Below are 20,656 nucleotides of genomic sequence, written 5' to 3'. Positions count from 1 at the left end.
AGGAGGGGTGGCTCCCCTGGTGTTAGGAAAGAAAAAAAAAACTAAAAACCAAAAAAAAAAACACAAGAAGGGAAGGAGCTGGTTTACATAAATAGAGGCTATGTACATTATCCACTATACTATACTGTACAGATAGACGACTAGGGTTGATCATATTGCACATAGTGTTATTGCACATTCATTTAAAGTGTCGCAGTTTGCAGGCTTGAAATGTACATATTTGTGCCTCAGCACTACACCTGATTTTTTCAGTCCAGCAGCTGCCATCAATCCGTCCAGACTGTCCAGGGCTTATCTCTGAAGCCTTAGCGATACATGCACAGGGAGTTGGGAGTGACAAATTACAATGCTCATGATGCTGACTCACCTACCTGCACGTTTATGACGGGGCCACACTCACATTTGCCTCCGTGGTTAATATGTAATGGGAACATCTGTTCCCAGGACTCTCTGTCTGTCTGTCTCTGATCGTCCCCCGTAAATAGTTTTACTACCGTGCCCACAGGCCGCGACGCGGCACTCAAAGCACTCTGGGAAGAAGGAGGACCTCCTCGATCTCAGTCTGTTCCCTTCCGAACCCTGTCATTCTTGTGAGGACTTTTTCACCGCCATCCTTTCTTGTATCTCTATCCCTGTCGTATGCTTCAAGTTATGCTGCCTTGCTAAACCATTTCTCAGAGAGAAGAGATTAATACGGACCCCACACGGGCCAGGGTTGGGCCATGGTGGGGGGGCAGGGCCGCGGGGTTCACTTTCACAGGTTCCTGGCTAAGCTCAATTGTGCTCTCTTCAGGAGTGCTGTGTCTGTGATTAGATTGGTCTGGGGCCCAGGGTGGGCGCTGGGTCTCTGTTCTGTGCCCACCTGTGCCCTCCGTCTGTGGATGCAGTCCTAATCTTGTTAGTCTGACAGATTGATGCGCAATTAAAATGATGATTAAGGAGATCAAGTTAAATACTAAGCCTTTATATCCATATGTTCAGATTAGGTTAGCTCCTGCCATTTTGTGCAAGCATCTGTGCTTTGTACATATTTGATTCAATGTCTTAAACAAGCTTTGAATACATCAAACTCTCCACCGTTATAATTTGAATTACAGTGCCTTCGGAAAGTATTCCGACCCCTTCACTTTTTCCACATTTTGTCTGTTATAGACTCCATTTAAAATGGATTACATTGAAAGAATTTACCGTCAATCCAAACACAATACCCAAGAATGACCAAGCGAAAGCATGTTTTCATTATTTAAAAATGGATCAAAATTAACATTTTAATACCTCATAAGTACAGAAATAAATAAGTATTCAGAACAGGGTTTTGCTTAGTCATTCTGGGGAATTGTATGTGGATTGAAGGAAAATTCATTTAATTTGATCAATTAAACTGATTAAATTAATGAAATTGAGTCTATAACACAACAACATGTGGAAAAAGTGAAGGGATCTGAATATTTTCCAAAGGCACTGGACAAATTCTCATTTCGGCTATTAAGCCAAAACTCTTCACTTTGCTGAAAAGGGGGATGGAATATTTGCTTAAAAAGTCTTGTGAGGCTGTGGTGTATTTGCATAGAATAATGCTACTGTAACTGTCTAAAAATGTATTAGAATGTAAATGGCTTTAGCTGTGGAATAGCCAAGTTCTTGTTAACTCAAAGTGACACAGTGAAGACTTCAAGGATGTGGGGTTTGCTGAAAGGATTAAATCTGCACCGCATCACTGTCTGACACCAAATACATTTCTGCTCAGTTGTATCTGTTTAATGCAGTGGAGATAAATCCTAAATGTACACTTTGATTTTAATTGGCCTATTCTAGCCCGTTTGCTCGTTGGAAAAACGTTTGTTCTCTAGAAACCATTCTCAACACACACAAGATGGTCCTCTGACTGATGTCGCTACACTACATTACGTCCCTCTTTTATTTTTGAGTGATGTCTCTAGGACTGCCAGTGACTCATACACCCCATCACTAGATAAGACCCTCCTTCGATCAGTTAGCTAAAATGCGTTTGAGGCACAACAAAGATACAGAGACATTGGGCCCTATTATGCACTTCTTAACTTGCCGTCTTAAGTCTTAATTAAGACGCACCGCCAGGTTAAGACCTACCGCCACCCTTATTATGCGCTTCATACGCGCTACTGCTATTATGCAGGTGTCGATAGGCGCCCACACATAAGACGTAAAACTACGTGCATATATTGCTCATTGTGGGAGTGTTCATATGTTAATGAAGTGCACTAGGCGCCCCTGCTATTATGCGATCTGACTTTGCTCCTAGCGCTAAGAAGTGGTTTGAAAAGTTCTTAAGTTTAGACTTCTTGCACGTTTTGAAACACGAGCGCGCCTCCGCGGTTTGCGCATGCATGTGGGCACACATGAACACGCACGTGGCTCCACGGCAAGACGTCAATTACGGTCACAGTATAAATGCTTTATTTCAGAAGGGAGAGGCAGAGAAGCGCGCTGACCTCCTTCTTAGGACTTCCATAATAGCATAGCGCTAATGACTTAACGCAGCCGGTTCTTAAAGGGAATGGCACCTGGCACGCTGATTGGGTTGATTGAGAAGACGCCCAAAACACACCCATGACTAATTTATTTGCTTAGCGCCGGGTTTTAGGCTACCGCCCACTACCGCACGCATAATAGCAAAGTGGCCTTGACCACGCCTCCACGTCTTAAGTTTAGATCTACCGCCTTGTCTTATTGATGAAGTGCATAATAGGGCCCATTGTGTCTGTGCTATTTTGTGGAGGTGAGCAGCAGTTATGAAACTTGGTTAAACCTTTTTAAATGCATTCTATTATTCCTTCCCTCGGCTCTGTAACTTTTCAAATGTTCTTGCCAAGGTCTTTCCATAAATCCACTCACTCATTTTTAACTGAGAAACACTGCTTTGTTGGGAGAGAGACTGTAGAGATTGACAGGAAGCATGGGTGAGTGAGAGGAGGGATGACATGCAGGATAGGTTGATGGCCGGAATCTAACCAGGGACTGCGATCATGTGGCATGCGCCTTTGTGAGCTACGCCACCCAGGACTCTCCCGAGAACTTTTTTGAGGAGGCGATCAATACTGAAATCCTCATTAATCTTCCTGCCTAAGTTTCTGATTCCTAACCTGTTTTCCCTGTTCCCCCTCCCCTCCTCCTCTCCTCTGTAGGTTGAATGTAATCTTCAGCAGATTTGATGAAGTCCAAAGAACTGGGAACATGATCCCCTCCTCAGGCTCAGGTGAGTTCTGGGCGTGTGTGTGTGTGTGTGTGTGTGTGCGCGCTTGCACCTTCTCACATGGTTCTTTTTTGGGCTGGGTACTTGGGTATCTTTCAGCTGAGAGAATTACACAAAACTCATTTCTAAGTGAAGTCTATTTTCTATCAAAATCATGCAGCGCCGGCTGAGGGGAGAATATCAGTCTTTAATGTGGTTTTGTAGTTTTACAATCACGTGGCAAGAATTTGCGACGCCTATATCCTAAATAGATTTTGCACCACATCTTGTTTGTTTGGGATTGTTGGTATAGTATGGGGTGTAGTATGCATCTTTCTTCCATATGCAGAGAGAACTAGGTCAGCCACGGTATGCTCAGAAATGCTCCTCTCTCCCTCCTTTGAACCCTTAGACCTCTCTCTTTCCTCTGCTGTCTCTCTCTTTCCTCTGCTGTCTCTCTCTTTCCTCTGCTGTCTCTCTCTTTCCTCTGCTGTCTCTCTCTTTCCTCTGCTGTCTCTCTCTTTCCTCTGCTGTCTCTCTCTTTCCTCTGCTGTCTCTCTCTTTCCTCTGCTGTCTCTCTCTTTCCTCTGCTGTCTCTCTCTTTCCTCTGCTGTCTCTCTCTTTCCTCTGCTGTCTCTCTCTTTCCTCTGCTGTCTCTCTCTTTCCTCTGCTGTCTCTCTCTTTCCTCTACTGTCTCTCTCTTTCCTCTGCTGTCTCTCTCTTTCCTCTGCTGTCTCTCTCTTTCCTCTGCTGTCTCTCTCTTTCCTCTGCTGTCTCTCTCTTTCCTCTACTGTCTCTCTCTTTCCTCTGCTGTCTTTCTCTTTCCTCTGCTGTCTCTCTCTTTCCTCTACTGTCTCTCTCTTTCCTCTGCTGTCTTTCTCTTTCCTCTGCTGTCTCTCTCTTTCCTCTACTGTCTCTCTCTTTCCTCTGCTGTCTCTCTCTTTCCTCTGCTGTCTTTCTCTTTCCTCTGCTGTCTCTCTCTTTCCTCTACTGTCTCTCTCTTTCCTCTACTGTCTCTCTCTTTCCTCTGCTGTCTCTCTCTTTCCTCTGCTGTCTCTCTCTTTCCTCTGCTGTCTCTCTCTTTCCTCTGCTGTCTCTCTCTTTCCTCTACTGTCTCTCTCTTTCCTCTGCTGTCTCTCTCTTTCCTCTGCTGTCTCTCTCTTTCCTCTACTGTCTCTCTCTTTCCTCTACTGTCTCTCTCTTTCCTCCGCTGTCTCTCTCTTTCCTCTGCTGTCTCTCTCTTTCCTCTGCTGTCTCTCTCTTTCCTCTACTGTCTCTCTCTTTCCTCTGCTGTCTCTCTCTTTCCTCTACTGTCTCTCTCTTTCCTCTGCTGTCTCTCTCTTTCCTCTGCTGTCTCTCTCTTTCCTCTGCTGTCTCTCTCTTTCCTCTACTGTCTCTCTCTTTCCTCTGCTGTCTCTCTCTTTCCTCTGCTGTCTCTCTCTTTCCTCTACTGTCTCTCTCTCTTTCCTCTGCTGTCTCTCTCTTTCCTCTGCTGTCTCTCTTGCTTCTCTCCATCTCGTCTCTCATTCCACTTGTTTTCCATCTCATCATGCCACCTCTCCCCTTGCTGTTGGCACCGTAGTGGCGCCTGTGTCCTGTTCTTGTCCAATGCCATCACGGCTGTGAGTGGGTGTGGGTGTGGGAGGCTGAAGGCCAGATGGACAGCCTAGGGCTTGAGTGGATGAATATCCCCACAGGAGGTCAGCACCCACTGGGCCTCTCAGATGTCACATTCCCTTAGTTTAGCCAGGCCAAAACATCAAAACATACCCAGCCGTGTGTGTGTGTGTGCGTGTGCGTTCGCGTGTGCGTGCATGTGCGTGTTGACTTAATTTTTTGCAGCAGTTTTGGTGTTGAGTGTGTAACCAGAGCTTTGGGTTTTGCAGTGGTGTGAGCGATGCCTAGCTGACTCTGTCACATTCTAGCTGACTGGATACAGTGTTTATTTGCAGGTAGATTGGCTGAGCTGAGGAGAATTGTGGAAACTGCTCAGCCCTCAGTCACTTCTTCTTTTCTCAAGGACAATTACTTGGGAGTCCACTAAAGGAGACAAGTAAAGGAGACAACTAATCAGTCTTGAGGTGACTCGTCAGTACAATATTCATAGGAACCTCTCTGTGTGATGTGTTTGAGAGCCAGGCATCTGGAGATTGAAGGACACTCTTGAAGCTTTGGGCTTTATGACTTTCCGCCCTCTCACTTCTTCAATCTCACAGCTCACGCTGTTTTGACATTTGACATTTTAATTTGAAAAGGAAAATAGATAGATGATTAATTTAGGCAGTTATTAAATCATTCATCACACACTTGGCAAGGTGATTTTGTTCTCCCCTAACAGTTGAGCTACAATTAATTTGGGACAAATGATGATCGTGTTTACCCGTTATCATGGATAGAGGACTCTCGACTCTGAGGTAAAGAGTTCCTGTGTGGCTTTGGCGTAAACACAAAGGCAGCGAAGGGCAGTGTAGTGGACAGAACGCAACATGGTAATGAGGTCCTTTCGCGACAGAGCCAAGCACTGTGTGGGCCCGCCAGCCGTTGCCTGGAGACCTAGTTTGAGGTCATAATGCACCCAGCAGTAAGTGACAGAGTAGCCCTCCTTCCATCCTACGAGGGTAACCTCGCAGCCTCCCGCTGGCATATACCTCAAAGGGACAGGAGATATGCCGCTAATGGGCAGAAAACTAGGAAAACTTCAGTGCTCTGTATTTGTGTGTTTTGGTCGGGCCTTTCAGAATTGTTGCTCATCGCAGACATTGGGCGCAGACATTCTTGCTCTCATATGAACAGCACTATATTTCTTTGATCAGGACTGGAGGAAAGCATATTCCACCAAGTAAAAACTCATCATCCACAGGAGTAGGCTGACACTTCAGAGAGCTATTGAATTTCTATTGTAGTGGTGAGGTATCTGTATTTTCCTGAGGCATTCTTCTGCTGTAAGGAGAACATGCTCCGTTTCAAAGGAAATATGAGCTTTCGGAGCTAATCTGCCTGGGATAGAATGTTGGACCGAGGCGTCGACACTGGGCTTTCCTGGAGTTCACCAAGAGTGTTGGGTGCTTGACTGTAGTGGCTGTCATTCTCAGCGGTCACATTTTCTACATCGATTTAGCCTCAATCCCCAGGTTTTAATCGTATATTTATTCTATGAGACTCGGTCAGAAAGGAACAACTGAATTGGTGCTGCTTGGAGTTTGTTCACCCACAGGACTTTTCTCTCTTGGTTCGAACTCTTGCCAACCTTTACCAGAGAAATAAGGGTGTTATTCACCTGTAGGTAAAGTACATCATGTCATGATCTGAAATCGAGGGGGGGGGGGGACACTGGAGGCTTCTGTTATGATGAGGGGTGGCAGTAGTCCTGGGTGCAGAGTCACAAGACTAGAGCAGGAGGAAGGAAAGGAAAGGGAAGGGAGGGGATGGAGAGGAGAGCATAGAGCGAGAGAAAGGGAGAGAGAGAGAGAGACAGAGCTCGAGCAACAATCTCCCTACACTCATTCTCTGCTCTCCCTCTGTGTGGACGGAACACTCGCTGGCACTATGACAACCGGGGAAGGTAAGGGCTGTGGAGGAATGGAATGGCCTCTTTAATGTCAAGGGCGAATCACACAGGGGCTCAGGGGCTAATGGTTATAGCCCTTCCTGCATCTCTCTCTCTCTCTCTCTCTCTCTCTCTCTCTCTCTCTCTCTCTCTCTCTCTCTCTCTCTCTCTCTCTCTCTCTCTCTCTCTGTGTGTGTCTGTCTCCTGGCCTGATTTTAGATGGGGGTCTCTGGGGAACAGAGAGAGAGGGGGGGGGGGGCTGTGTTTTTTGCAGGAGAAAATCCTGTTAACTCTTCCAGGTTGTTGTGTCTTATTAGTGCATACCTTTTGAGACAGCTCTCCTGCTTAGGCATAGTTGTTGTTGTTGTCGTCAGTGTGGAGAACAAGAACAATCTGCTGTTTCAAATACTGATGAAGAAGGTAGTGATCGTGCTGTTGTGTTGTCGTTTACTACCGGTGTTGTAGCTCTGTGAGTTGTCTAGGAATAGCATGGGTGTGTGTATCAGACATCTCTAACCAAGCGTTAGGCTAAACGTATTTCACACCCGTTGGCTCCCCTCCCCGTGAGAAATCTCACTTCTGATCGTGACTCCGGAGATCTTTTTTTTTTTTTTTTTTGCTATCAACTGTTTCGGTTACAAAATACTGTGTGTTGTGGACGCTCTCTCAATGTCAGTGTCGCTGAACTAGTAACTAGTCCTATGCAGTGTGCTGTAGCCTATAGGTAGTGCAGTGATACACAATTCATCTTTTTTTTATGAAGGAGGCTACATTGTATGAGGTTAAACACACATTCCGTCTCAGGACAGGGTGGTTCTATTGAGTTCTCCTTCTAAGATGTCTACCCAGCAGTTAGTGACGTCTCACCATAGCAGGGCTGTTCGGTTTGTACAGGAGCATTTATAGCTGCAGTCATATACATAATGCAAAGATGCTTCAAATAGAGGTATTTATAAATCTTGCTGACCGCCGCCGACAGACAGTCCTGTCCAAACTGTGAATATAAAAATGCATCGACCTAAGATGCGTCAGCTGGTCCTTTGATTTTGTTTATGCAACTAGAATGTGTCCTTGTCATGCTGAACCTGGGGTGCTATGGTACATTGCTTAGTGTGAAGGTTGTTTGTGTTTTACAAGGTCTTCTATGTACGCTGTCAGCTGTGTGTGTCTGTTATGTAAACACTGCAGGGGTGTCTCCTTTTCTACATTATTCCTCTCTGTTCTCCGGAAAGACATGTGTTTAGCGTGTGTGTCATCTACCCTTGTTGTGATAGCTAGGAGAGGTGCAAATGTATCAGCTGTTAGTGTCACATGGTCTGGAATGGCAGCAGTGTGTGTGTGTGTGTGTGTGTGTGTGTGTGTGTGTGGGGGGGGGGGGGGGGCTACATGTGTCAGCTGTACATGGTCTGGAATGGCGTGTGTGTGTGTGTGTGTGTGTGTGTGTGTGAGCCCGGGGAGTAGGCAGTTAACTCCACAGAGTGGGAGAGAGAATATCAAAGAAAGGCTTTTAATCGCATCACACACTCAGAGGAACACTGTGTGCAAGCTGCGTCACACATTCAGTCAATGCAGCAGGTTCTGTTTGGGTACAGCAGAAGTGTGTGTGTGAGTGTGTGAGTGTGTGTGTGTGTGTGTGTGTGTGTGTGTGTGTGTGTGTGTGTGTGTGTGTGTGTGTGAGAGAGAGTCAGTCTGTAAACGGCAGCACTGTTATGTAAACACTTGGTTTAAGTAAGGAGGTTTCTGCTGACAGTGTAACAGCATGGTGCATTGACCTGCACAGACGAGATGGTCCATCTCTGACTCTGCCTTTCCTACTCTGTTATGCCAGGTCTAATTTAGTGCTGCTCGGTCAAAACAGCACAACCAACTGAACTACTCCAGGGAATTGGAGTAACTGCACCCAACTATGAGGCTACTGAGTCATAGGCCTTTTAGAGTGTGTGACTTTTCTGTGACTAAGCTGTATGAAATACAGGTAAAGCTGGTTTTGACTTGTCATCATAGATGTTTTCCTCAAGGGAGAACAGTTTGAAAGCAAAAGCCGACCTGATATTTTTCAACTAGCTTTTGGAATCAGAAGGAGCTTGGGTGCTTTATCTCTCCCAGACGTGCTATGGCCAGTATGATCACCAAGTCTATCCCCGGCCCCTCCACCATGGCAGAGGGTTGAGGTGACTTGTGTGTGTGAATGACAGAGGAGCCAGAGGGTGTTAATGACTCCTCTCAGTATTATTAATAACCTCCTGGGCCTTTAGGAAACGATTACACCAGCGGTCAGGTCACTGGGGCAGGACGGGCTAGGAGAGGCGCTGACAGGGGGCTGCTCTGGACAGCTGTGTGTGAAGGGCAGACGTTACATCACAGGTCCAGTCTGAATAACCGGCCCTCTAGCGTGATTCCAAACCGTTAGGCCAAGTTAAAGAACTAGTAAGGGATGCTTGCAGCTAACAGCACATGCTCCTGGGAGAGTGAGAGCATATGGAAGACTTATAGTATTATAAACAGTGTTTCCCACAGGATTTGAGAGACTGTGGTGGGTGGACCTCGGACCCTCTGAAGTCTTTCGGCAACGGGGGGTGGGTGCTAGCGGATAATGTTTTTGTTGACGGGGGGGGGGGGATTAACGACAGAGCTAAATCGTATGGTGATTATCAATAACGCTAAATCCCATGGACCTACATTAGATGCAGTGCGAATCCCAAAGGGATCGCGTCGCTCACATGTAAAATATTTTGGGCTTGTCGGTTCGCTGGGACAAATTAGACGATGGCACCACAGTCTAGGTGATTAATGGGAAACACTGATATGTAATAATACCAGTAATAGTGTAGTAGTAGACCTCAGAGGGTCTGGCGATGGCAATTGTTTTTATGAGATAAAAAAGAAGTGATTCAGTTCAAGTGACTGTTTTGTTTTGTTTTATGCATCACAGATGAGCATGTTAATAGAGGCTTTTGATGGCAGAGACAGAAAGAGAGAGAGACACAGAAGTCCCTGAATCTAGCTGTTGTCCTCCTGCAGACTCTGCCCGTGAGAGTGCCAAGTGAGTTGTGTGAATAGCTGTCTGCCCACGTGAGGCTGATAATGAATGGATGTCTTTGAGGGTAGAATAAGAGGCTAAAGTGCCTACTGCCAGGCCAGGGGAGGCTGTTCCAACGCTGGCCTGAAAGGTCTGTCTGCCCACACACCGTAAGAGAGAACAGTTCAACTGTGGTTCTTCTTGTTCTTGCCTGTTGACACACACACACACACACACACACACACACACTTAGAAGAATATCTATGCATGTGTTGTCAGTTATTAGATGGTGTTTACATCTTCTTTTGGCGTGTGTGTGTGTGTCTCTGTGTGTGTCTCTGTGTGTGTCTCTGTGTGTGTCTCTGTGTGTGTCTCTGTGTGTCTCTCTGTGTGTGTCTCTGTGTGTGTGTCTGCGTGTGTCTGCGTGTGTGTGCGTGAGTTCTCTGGGTACAGGTCTGGTTCTACTCCCTCCCTCCTCCCTCAGCAGTCAGAGCTCTGGGAATCCGCCTCTGCCTCTCCCTCTCTCTCTGATCATCCCTCTGTCGCCTGCCTGCCTGCCTGCCTGCCTGCCTGCCTGCCTGCCGGGTGGGAGGAAATGGCCTCTGATTCAGGCTCATTGCCTTTCTCTCATCACCTCTCCTAACAGAAATAAATGGATCTGTGAGCCATTCACATTAACTAGCTGTTGATGCCATTAGCTTCACTCTGCTGACACTCCTACAGATGAAGAATATTTACGCCCTCTGAAATGGAGATGATTAATGTTGCCGAGAACACGATACGCACGACAACCTTAGCCTTCACTTCGCACGACTCGAAACATATAGTAGAAAGTAATTATGAGTACGGTTTGGTACGTTTATTGCACACACCTCTTTCACTCTCCCAGTTGCACTTATATCAAAGTCATACTGTGTTGAAGCTCGGAAGCCGTTCCAATGTAAGTTAGAAGCCCTCCGTCTCTGGCTCTCTTTGCACAAGCGTTGTGGGATTTCTCCACGTTCTATCAGTGTCCACTGAACACCGACAGTACCCTTCAGTGAGTCCTCTTCTCATCTGAACCACTTCATTGACTCTTCATTGGGACCCCAGAGAAAGAGAGAGAGAGACACTGAGTTCTGAGGAGCTGACCGCTGTTTGTTTAGTTCTAATGAGGTCAGATTGAAACAGACATTCCTCTCAGAACAAACCAGAAGCCCTGGGGGTACTGAGGACTGTTGTCCCCAGTCCTAGTACAAATGTGTCCCTCCGCTATGACGATTATTTCTGCCGAATGAATGGCTATTGTTCTGCCCGGGATGTTACAGCCTGTGTTTTCCCCCTTCCCGAGATCAAGCCTTTATTGTCCCATTGGTCATAGAAGGAGAGGCCGAACCAAAGCACTTAGTGTGTGTGATGATGACATTAACTCCGGGTTATTGCCCGACAGTGGCCGTCAGGTGGAGGCCACCCTCAAAATAAACCCTGTGTGTGGCGCTCAAGACACAAGTGAGTGTCCAAGGAAACAGCTCCCTCTAACCGTTGACTGTTTTGCAGTAATAGGCTGTTGTACGGAGAGAGACAGTGTTCTGTTGACTCCCACAGAGACAGTGTACCACTTTGTTCACAATCCTCCAATATTAACCCAAGCCTTTTGGGATGACTACTTTGACTGTGTCCTTATCTCCAGTGTTTCTCTGTACTGTCTGCTCACCCTGGCAACCCTGTAGTCAGTCACCAATGCCCCTTAAGCAGGAGAGATTCCCACTAGTGGAGAGGCTCCTGAGGGACCTACTACCGCCTCCTTGTGGAAGACAGTTTTGCCTTGTTGGCGTTGAATGTCTCTAATTGGCAGCGATGCTGATCTGTGTTTATTAATGGGTAATTTGAAGCAATGGGCATTCTGCATTCGATGATTCACGACATGGTTTGCCAGTAGAAGGTGATGCAGTGGACCACCCCCCACTGTGATTGGCTGACTGAGGCTGACCAGGGTCCAATCACTTCAGCATCATATGGACATTGACCCTCTTTGTAGGATGAGGAACCAATGAGGAGAAAGTCTTGAAAGTGCTCTCCCCCATAAGCATTTCAATGACAACTTTGCCATGGCAACAGAGAGTGCAAACTCCTCCCATCGTTGGGTAGTGAAGGAAACCACACCAGGATCACATGGATTTAATACCTTTATGGATTATGGAACGGTAAGAGAGAACATTGTCAAAAGCTTTAGTCATGGTATTATTCAGTGTCATTTGAGGTGTGTGTGTTCGTGTGTGTGTTCGTGTGTGTGTTCGTGTGTGTGTTCGTGTGTGTGTGTGTGTGTGTGTGTGTGTGTGTGTGTGTGTGTGTGTGTGTGTGTGTGTGTGTGTGTGTGCAGGAGAGAAGGAGAGAGAGCTGTATGGGTATGTTGTTGTGGATGAGATGAGTCTCTGTTTGCTCTACATTGTCAGCATAATGAGATTTGTCTGTGATGTGACATTGTGCTGAACATTAGTCCTTTCTTATACTTATATAAGCTGCTGGCTAAAGAGTCAGGCACATACACACACACACACACACACACACACACACACACACACAGCAACACTTCAGCTGAGTCCTCAAAACACCATGAGTCTGAGTCAGGAGAGGCCTGCCTAGAAACACGCTTATGTCAGGAACCCTTTATTCTCCCCCTCCAGCTTAGGACAGGAGAACAGGATTGCCTGAGCTTCAACAATCCCCCAATATTGAAATATGTTGCCCTGGGATTACTGCATGCAACCTGCCACGCACTAAGGACACTGGAAGGAGAGTACCTGCAGCCAAGATGTCTGCTCGCAGCACAGGTTGCTCTGCCATCTAGTGGATACACGGGGTAGTGTAGTGTAGTGTTTATCAAATCACTCCAACATTCCTAAAACAGAATAACTGTAAGTCATTTTGTTCATGCTTTGGGCATTACAGTGCTGCTTCTGAAGCAACTCAAGCAAATGCGTCATTGGGTCTTCCTGTTTCCCAGAGGCACATAGTGACCCTGTTTCTGTCTACCTTACTGCTCCACTCTCACTCTCACTCTCACTCTCACTCTCACTCTCACCCTTATTTCTTTCTTTTGTTTTTCTCTGTCTACATAATCTATGTTTGGCAGTATAATTCTCTGTGATATTCTTAAGGTCTGAGCTCAGATATTTTGGTCCTGAGCTGTCTGGCTGGTTGTTTTTGTAGACTAAGCCACTCAGAATGGGGTCATTCCTTTTGGGTCAGGTTTTTCAGTGAGTTGGACTGTGGCTGACCCTTGAACTGTTGAACTTCCTGATGGAGACAGACTGTGTAGTATACATTTCATCACATATACAAGCCATCACTTTTTGTCTTGCAACATTAGGCATAGTGCCATGTGATCAATAAGGATGGAAGAATCAATCAACCAATGGTGTTCCTACCTAGGAAGTGATGGATTGTATAGGTGATAACATGTATACTACCGGTACAACTGCACTGCAGACAACTTCCTGTCAGCTCAAAGGGCTGACACTGCAATGTGTAACTCTAACCAGTAGAGGGAGCCAGGCCAGGCCAGCCCCTCATGACCTCACCCACACATTATCATTCCTCTTGTATCATCATCAGTACATTATCTTACCTGTGACTGTGTCTTCCCATCAGTCCCTCCCTTTTGAGAATTCAGCATGAGGAGTAGGTCATACAAGGTGCATTCATATGACTATTGTAGGCCTTCACTCACTCAACAGCACAGTTAACAGTAATCAAATCCTCTGGGCAGGCATGATGTCATGATGGCAGATGCTGGGGATTTCTAACACCACCCCTGCTACAGGGTTTAGATCATGACCTGGCTAATATCCCAAGAGAAGTCCTGTTCTCTGTGTGTGTGTGTGCGTGTGTGTGTGTGTGTGTGTGTGTGTGCGTGTGTGTGTGTGTGTGTGCGTGTGTGCGTGTGTGCGTGTGCGCGTGCGCGTGACACACACCAACGTATGTCTCACGCGGTGCTAATTGCATCGATAAATCAGCTCGACATTTGTGTCAGCATTGGATCAAGTGCTGCGTTGACGGGTGCAATCCATACACTGCTGAAGGTGTGATCGTGTTTGCCCTTTCACAAAGGTGTCCCAGCAGATGACCCTTTGTTTAGAGGTGTTGTTTGTGTTCTGCGGTCTGTGTACGTGTTGTTGTCTGATACTCTGTATTTCATAATAGACGTTGTCTCTGCACTCTAAAACTCTTAATCTTAATAATCTATCCATCATAATTAGCGAAAGATAATCGAAGAACAGCAATTTGAGTGCCAAATTGCGCTGGATGCTGTTGGGATGACGCTGCCATGTTACTGAGGGGAGAGAGGGTTGAGGCATTTCACATGCTGCAGCGGCTGTCCCCTCCCTGTCCCTCTGGTACAACAACAGTAGCCTGTCCCCTCCCTGTCCCTCTGGTACAACAGCAGTAGCCTGTCCCCTCCCTGTCCCTCTGGTACAACAACAGTAGCCTGTCCCCTCCCTGTCCCTCTGGTACAACAGCAGTAGCCTGTCCCCTCCGTGTCTCTCTGGTACAACAACAGTAGCCTGTCCCCTCCCTGTCCCTCTGGTACAACAACAGTAGCCTGTCCCCTCCCTGTCCCTCTGGTACAACAACACTAGCCTGTCCCCTCCCTGTCTCTCTGGTACAACAACAGTAGCCTGTCCCCTCCCTGTCCCTCTGGTACAACAACAGTAGCCTGTCCCCTCCCTGTCTCTCTGGTACAACAACAGTAGCCTGCCTCCCCACTGGGAGTTAGCCCCCCATACTGTTGTTCTCATCAATAACCAACGCAAGGGGTGGTGAGAGCTAGAGAGCCGGGGGGGGGGGGCTATAACTAGCGTCCATCCCCACACCCACAGCAATAAGGCACAGCAGCCATGAGCCTGCAGACGTGAGAGGTCTGGTTTTACCGCCGGTGCTTTATTCTCACGTCTCGGGAGCTCTCTGTGTGATTGATGCCGGAGCAGAGGGACTGGAGAGGCAGGGTCAGTGGGATGTTATATTGCACAGTGGGATGTTATATAGCACACCTGAGGCAAACCAGCGGCACATATTCTGCTTTTGTCGAAACTGAAAAAAAGCTGCCGTGTCTGGGAGAGATACTCGGTGTGATGTGATTGTCTCACAGCACGCTCAGCTAAAGGGGAAATAGAGAGAGCATCGTTTTGAGTTCCCATAGTGTTGTGGTGAGTGTCGTGCCGGTCTCTGCCTAACCAAATGAAAGGAACAACAATGTAATTTCACCTCAGCTACGGCGGAGTGATGATAACTGTATGATCACAGTGATTGTGCCATGTCATGCTCCGATGACCACGGCAGGCTATTTTGTTGTTGTTTTTTTCCACTTCAAATGCTCTGAATAATACACAATTGATGGAGGTGACCTCACTGCTGTTGGCCCCTCCCTCTGTGGCCAGAAGTGTCCCTGCTGACACACACACACACACAAATACACACACACACACACACACACACACACACACACTGCTGTTTGACACCATTACATTTGACAGCTCACGTCGAAGAGAGGGCTTAAGGGGGAGCTGGTGTAGCACGGCTGAACACACACACACACACACACCCGCTCTCACATGCGCACACACACGGACACTGTTGATGCAGATGACTGGGGAGAGGGAGCTCTTTAGAGCGCGTCACAGAGATGATGCTGAGGAAGCTGGTATGCAAGAAGATCTGTGGCCGTAAGAGTGCAGCCTTTTTATCTCTCTCCTCCTCCCTCTATTATTCTGTATTTGCTGTGTTTCTCTCCATCCCTCTCACACAACCCCATATGTCAATGTCATGCGATCTCCCTCTCGCATCTATTTGTCCCCCCCCCCTCTCCTGTCCTCCCTTTTTCTCTCCCACACCCTTTCCCTTTCTCCCTGTCTGCCTCTTTGTCTCTCTGTCTGTGCTTCTATGCCGCGTGCGTGTGTGCGTGTGTGCATGTGTGCGTGTGTGCGTGTGTGCGTGTGTGCATGTGTGCGCGTCTGTCTCAGCAGCTTCTTAGTAATGGTAGGATAGTCGTCTCAGTCTGTAGTGGGGATGGAGGGATGGAGAGGGGTTGTGAGTGTGACGAGAGAAGGAGAGGAGTGGTGAGGGATAAAAACGCAGGGCTGAGGCTGTCATTTTGGGAGTGGGGCGTTTTACCCTCAGTGCCTGTTGCTTTGTTCCTGGAGTTGTTTGTCTGGCTTGGTTTATGAGAGGTGTCTGTATATATCGGTGTCTCGTCTGTGGTGTCCCTGTCATGGCATAGGTCAGACTGTGGGAAGCTTCCGTAGAATACCTTGCTTGTTTGTTTCATAGTGGTTACGATGTGCTCATGTCTTAGTAGCAGAGAAGTATAGATCTAGATTGTTGCGTTTCCGACAGCTCTCTATCCTAACGCTGGCGTGGAGGCAGCTCGCCGGGGTCACATTTGTTTGAGATAATCTCTTACATGGACTGAAAAATTGGAAAGGTGACCGTGCGGCTCTCTGAGAATCCAGATTAAACACACTCAGTGGATGACGGATGCGGCCAGACACGCGCATTCTCACCCTGGGAGCGGAGGTCCCCCTGGTGCCTTACACCCACGACACTCTCTCTCTCTCTCTCTCTCCAACGACTCTCTCTCTCTCCAATGACTCTCTCTCTCTCCAACGACTGTCTCTCTCTCTCTCCTACGACTCTCTCTCTCTCTCTCTCTCTCCAACGACTCTCTCTCTCTCTCTCCAACGACTCTCTCTCTCCAAATCCAACTAGGATTAACACGGCGGTTCTTCTTCTTCCTCTTCTTCTCCGTCTGTGTCAGCAGATAAGAACTTTGACGATGAGGATTCTGTGGATGGGGGCCGGTCCTCCTCCTCGTCCTCCTCCAAGGCGCCCCCTAGTGGCAGGAGGACTGTGCCCATGGGGTCCGTCCGCAGGCCCAGCTCCGCCACGGCACCCAAGGTTTCAAGTGAGGACCGTGGGCACTCAGCACCACTGCTGTCCACAGGAATGACATTTAAAATGAGATTAGATCAAAACAAAAACATCACCTAAAAGTGTCTTTGCTGCACAACCAACACATCCCCAAGCCCTTAACACAATGTGTATGTCAATGAATAGGGCTACATGTGCTAGGCTAACTGTCGCAGCAACGATGCGGCCGTCTCTCCCTCTCAGGTAAAGATGTGGCTGCTGGTGCCGTGGATGAGGAGGACTTCATGAAAGCCTTTGAGGATGCTCCGTCTGTCCAGGTACTGCACTACACGCACCCCGTTGTCCTATGGCATAACAGTCCATACCGATGAGTGTCAGTGTAGTTTTGGTGACGCAGGTGTGTGTAGGGGGGGGTCGTAAGACAATGCACATCACGTTCCATTGTCAACCCTCACTTGAAAGTGGAGCTCCATCCACTGTCCTGGTGTTGATCTGTGTCTCTGTCTGTCTGTCTGTCTGTCTGTCTGTCTGTGTCTGCCTGTCTCCTGTACAGATCCATTCGAACAGAGATCTGGAGGACAACATGGCGAAGCTCCGGGAGGTTCTGAATGATGACAAACACGACTGGGAGCACAGAGTCGTGGCTGTAAGGAGCCGTGTTCAGACAATACACCTGACCACTTATCTCCCTTTTTAGCCATTCAGTCAAACATCTTATATAACCACAACATTATGAATTTTGTCATCACCCCCTGGACATGTTTACCACCTCTTACTGTATACGCCTTACACTATATGCGTCAGTAGGAATCCTGGAGGTGAAACGGTGGGAAACCTTGGTTTTGGATGACTAGTCGCTAGGTTAACTGTTGTTGTTTTTGGTTGCGTTATCCTCCTTATAGCTGAAGAAAGTGCGCTCTCTCCTATTGGCTGGAGCTTTGGAGTACGAGTGCTTCACCCAGCAGCTGCGCCTCATGGAGGCCCCGCTGAAGCTGTCAGCTAAAGACCTGCGCTCCACAGTGGTGAGAGAGGCGTGCATCACTCTTGGGTAAGGACCCCCCTCCCTCTCTCTCTCTCTCTCCCCCCTAGAACAATAGTTTTGATTTTGAATCAACCAAAAAAGAGTAAACACAAAGTCTGTGGTGAGGTGTCCATCTGTCATTGGGTCCTACTGTAGTTGTGATGAGGTGGGACAAAGACGCAGTGGAAGAGCAGCAGGCTGATGGCCAGACGGGCTTCTCCTGTTAATGTTTTACCACCGTACCACTTTACCATGGCATTTCTGAACTGTGTCTCGCCTGTCGGTCTATGTGTTGTCTATTGATTATTTTCTCTCTCTCTCTCTCTCTCTCTCTCTCTCTCTCTCTCTCTCTCTCTCTCTCTCTCTCTCTCTCTCTCACTCTCACTCTCACTCTCATTCTCTCACTCTGTCTGGTCAGGCATTTATCATATTTGCTTGGCAACAAGTTTGACCACTGTGCAGAGACAGTCATGCCCACCCTCCTCAACCTGGTGCCCAACAGTGCCAAGATCATGGCCACGTCTGGGGTGGCCGCCATACGCCTAATCCTACGGGTAAGAGCTGTGCTGTACACACACACACACACACACACACACACACACACACACACTCTCTCTACAAGGAGTGAAACTGACTGAAACTGAAACTTTTTTTCCAGTTCACACACTACCCACGTCTCATCCCCATCATCACCAGTAACTGCACGTCTAAAGCAGTGGCTGTCAGGAGGTAGGAACGCATGGATCATCTGTTGTGTGAAGCTAAACCAAGCCTTTTTTTCCCTGGGTTTCACCCCTTGTGATATGTAAACTACTGTCTTCCCTCTAGGCGCTGTTATGAGTTTTTAGAACTCTTACTACTAGAGTGGCAGACACACACACTGGAGAGGTAAGGACACTTCTTCCAGTTGAAACTCTTTCTATATCTTAAGCTTCTTAAAAGAATAGCTTACGTCACTTTTGAGGAAGATTATGGTTTTGCCTAAATATCATATATTCTAGATTTGGTCAGTTTATTCAGTTTTTCTCAAAACTTGTAAATATGACATAAGCCATTATTTTAAGAAGGTGACGATATGCTACTACTGTATCCAGTCTGTACAGGGGTGGGGGGGGGGGGGGGTGAGAGAGGGAGACTGCAGCGCGTTCTATTTCCCTCTCTTACTCTCACATGTGACATTTAAGTTGTTGGGTGTTGGCTGAAGAGGCGGCTGATGAGCCCTTCTCGCCAAGTTAAATTGATGAGCCTGGAACGAGCCATCAGACCCTCGGCGGTGCGTCTCCGCCGTTGCTGTGACAACCCCCGTGGGGGAGTTTAAAAGGCATGTAACCAGCCTGCCGTGTGGCCACTTCTACTGTAGAAGTGGAGAAGACAGTGGTGAGACAGAGAGAGGGAGGGAAAACAGCTTGTGCAGACAGAAGACTCAGGGGAGAGGGTACCGCCTGAGTTCCTAAAGTGATGTTTCCTTACTACCCCAGGCACGTGGCTATCCTGACTGAGACCGTCAAGAAAGGGATACATGATGCCGACTCGGAGGCCAGATCCGTTGCCAGAAGGTAAGTTCCGTTTTTATATTTAACAGCTGAATTTGTGAGAATGTATTTGTTGACAGAGTTTCTCAACTGTTTAAGCATTTATTTTGTATTGAGTATTAATTGAATATCTGATCTATCTGTCTTGATAACATATATACACATATGTTGCTGTAGCGTCTGTTTTTACTATAACAGTCTGACTTTAATGTCATGTCTGTGTACTGGGGTTGGGGTAGTGGTGGCCTACTGGATAGTGAGTTTGACTGGTGATCAGAAGGTCAGGAGTTGAAATCCCACCTGGGAACACCACCACTAGTGTGCCCTAAGTTACACCAGGGATACTGTCCCTGTAATCTCTAATTGTAATTCACTTTGGATAAAAGGCTAAATGGTTAAAATGTCAAATGTAATGTACTTATTGGTTGTTGTTGTTTCGTTTTTTTGTTTTTTTACCCCGATGCGACCTCTGACCATGTGGTTGTCCCTCCCTCACCCACAGGTGCTATTGGGGTTTCCATGGCCACTACAGCCGGGAGGCCGAGCATCTTTTCCAGGCTCTGGAGTCGACCTATCAGAAGGCCCTCCAGTCCCACCTGAAGAGTTCTGACAGTATCGTGTCCCTCCCTCAGTCCGACCGCTCCTCCTCCAGCTCCCAGGAGAGCCTCAAGTGAGACACCCTACCACCACCCCCTACTCCTCCCTCCACTCCCCAAAGCAGGACTCTATCCAGCTGATGAACATGATGTCTATAGCTGTCTAACCTATATTGACAACTCATCATATGGTCATAATATTTCTATGGTCTACAGCCGTTGTAGAATTGAAGACAGGGTCACTGTAACATCTTGGTGATGATGTGGAAAGAGGTTTTAAAAGGCTATATAAACATTGATTTGAAGATGCCCCTAATATATCTGCCTCATTGTCTGTAATTGGTATACAACATCCTTACCAGTTAGTAATCATTACCAGATGGGGGTATGCCGTGCACACTGAGATTGATTATGTTCTATTCATTCATTTAGTTTAACGAGTCAGTCCCCACAGATAGATAGATAGATAGATAGACTTTATTTGTCATTGTTACAGTACAGGTACCAAACAACGAAATTTAGGAGGGGAGGCTCCCCTGGTGTTTAAGAAAGGAAAAAGAAACACATTTTGAAAAAGCATAGATGCATAAAATCACAAGAAGATAAAAAGCTGGTTTACATCAATAGAGGCTATGTACACAATCCACTGTACTATACTGCACAGATAGTCAACTAGGGTTGTCATATTGCACAAGAAAGTATTTTTTCACATTTTTTTAAAGTGTCACAGTTTGCAGGCTTGAAAATGTACATGTTTGTGCCTCAGCACTAGCTGCCATTTACAATCCGTCCGGACTTGTCCTGGGCCCAGAACTTAGGCCTTT

General features: G+C 47.2%; 1 protein-coding gene across 1 annotated transcript in view; it reads left to right on the top strand.

Moving 5' to 3' along the window:
- Positions 1-20,656, top strand: part of clasp1a (cytoplasmic linker associated protein 1a) — a gene marked incomplete at its 5' end in the record, with an annotated part of 69,927 nt that overhangs the window by 24,331 nt on the left and 24,940 nt on the right. Inside the window, 10 exons of the mRNA XM_080537119.1 lie at positions 3,165-3,235; positions 16,571-16,717; positions 16,927-17,000; positions 17,237-17,329; positions 17,586-17,731; positions 18,123-18,258; positions 18,363-18,433; positions 18,533-18,592; positions 19,183-19,260; positions 19,739-19,906. Of these exons, the coding sequence (XP_080393245.1) occupies positions 3,165-3,235; positions 16,571-16,717; positions 16,927-17,000; positions 17,237-17,329; positions 17,586-17,731; positions 18,123-18,258; positions 18,363-18,433; positions 18,533-18,592; positions 19,183-19,260; positions 19,739-19,906 (1,044 nt within the window). The remainder of the gene's footprint in view (positions 1-3,164; positions 3,236-16,570; positions 16,718-16,926; positions 17,001-17,236; positions 17,330-17,585; positions 17,732-18,122; positions 18,259-18,362; positions 18,434-18,532; positions 18,593-19,182; positions 19,261-19,738; positions 19,907-20,656) is intronic.

This window comes from Nansenia antarctica, assembly GCF_963989245.1.
Source record: "Nansenia antarctica genome assembly, chromosome: 7".
NCBI classification, from domain to species: Eukaryota; Metazoa; Chordata; class Actinopteri; order Argentiniformes; family Microstomatidae; genus Nansenia; species Nansenia antarctica.
The sequence above is the reverse complement of the archived record's forward strand: the minus strand, read 5'-3'. Positions and strand labels throughout refer to the sequence as shown.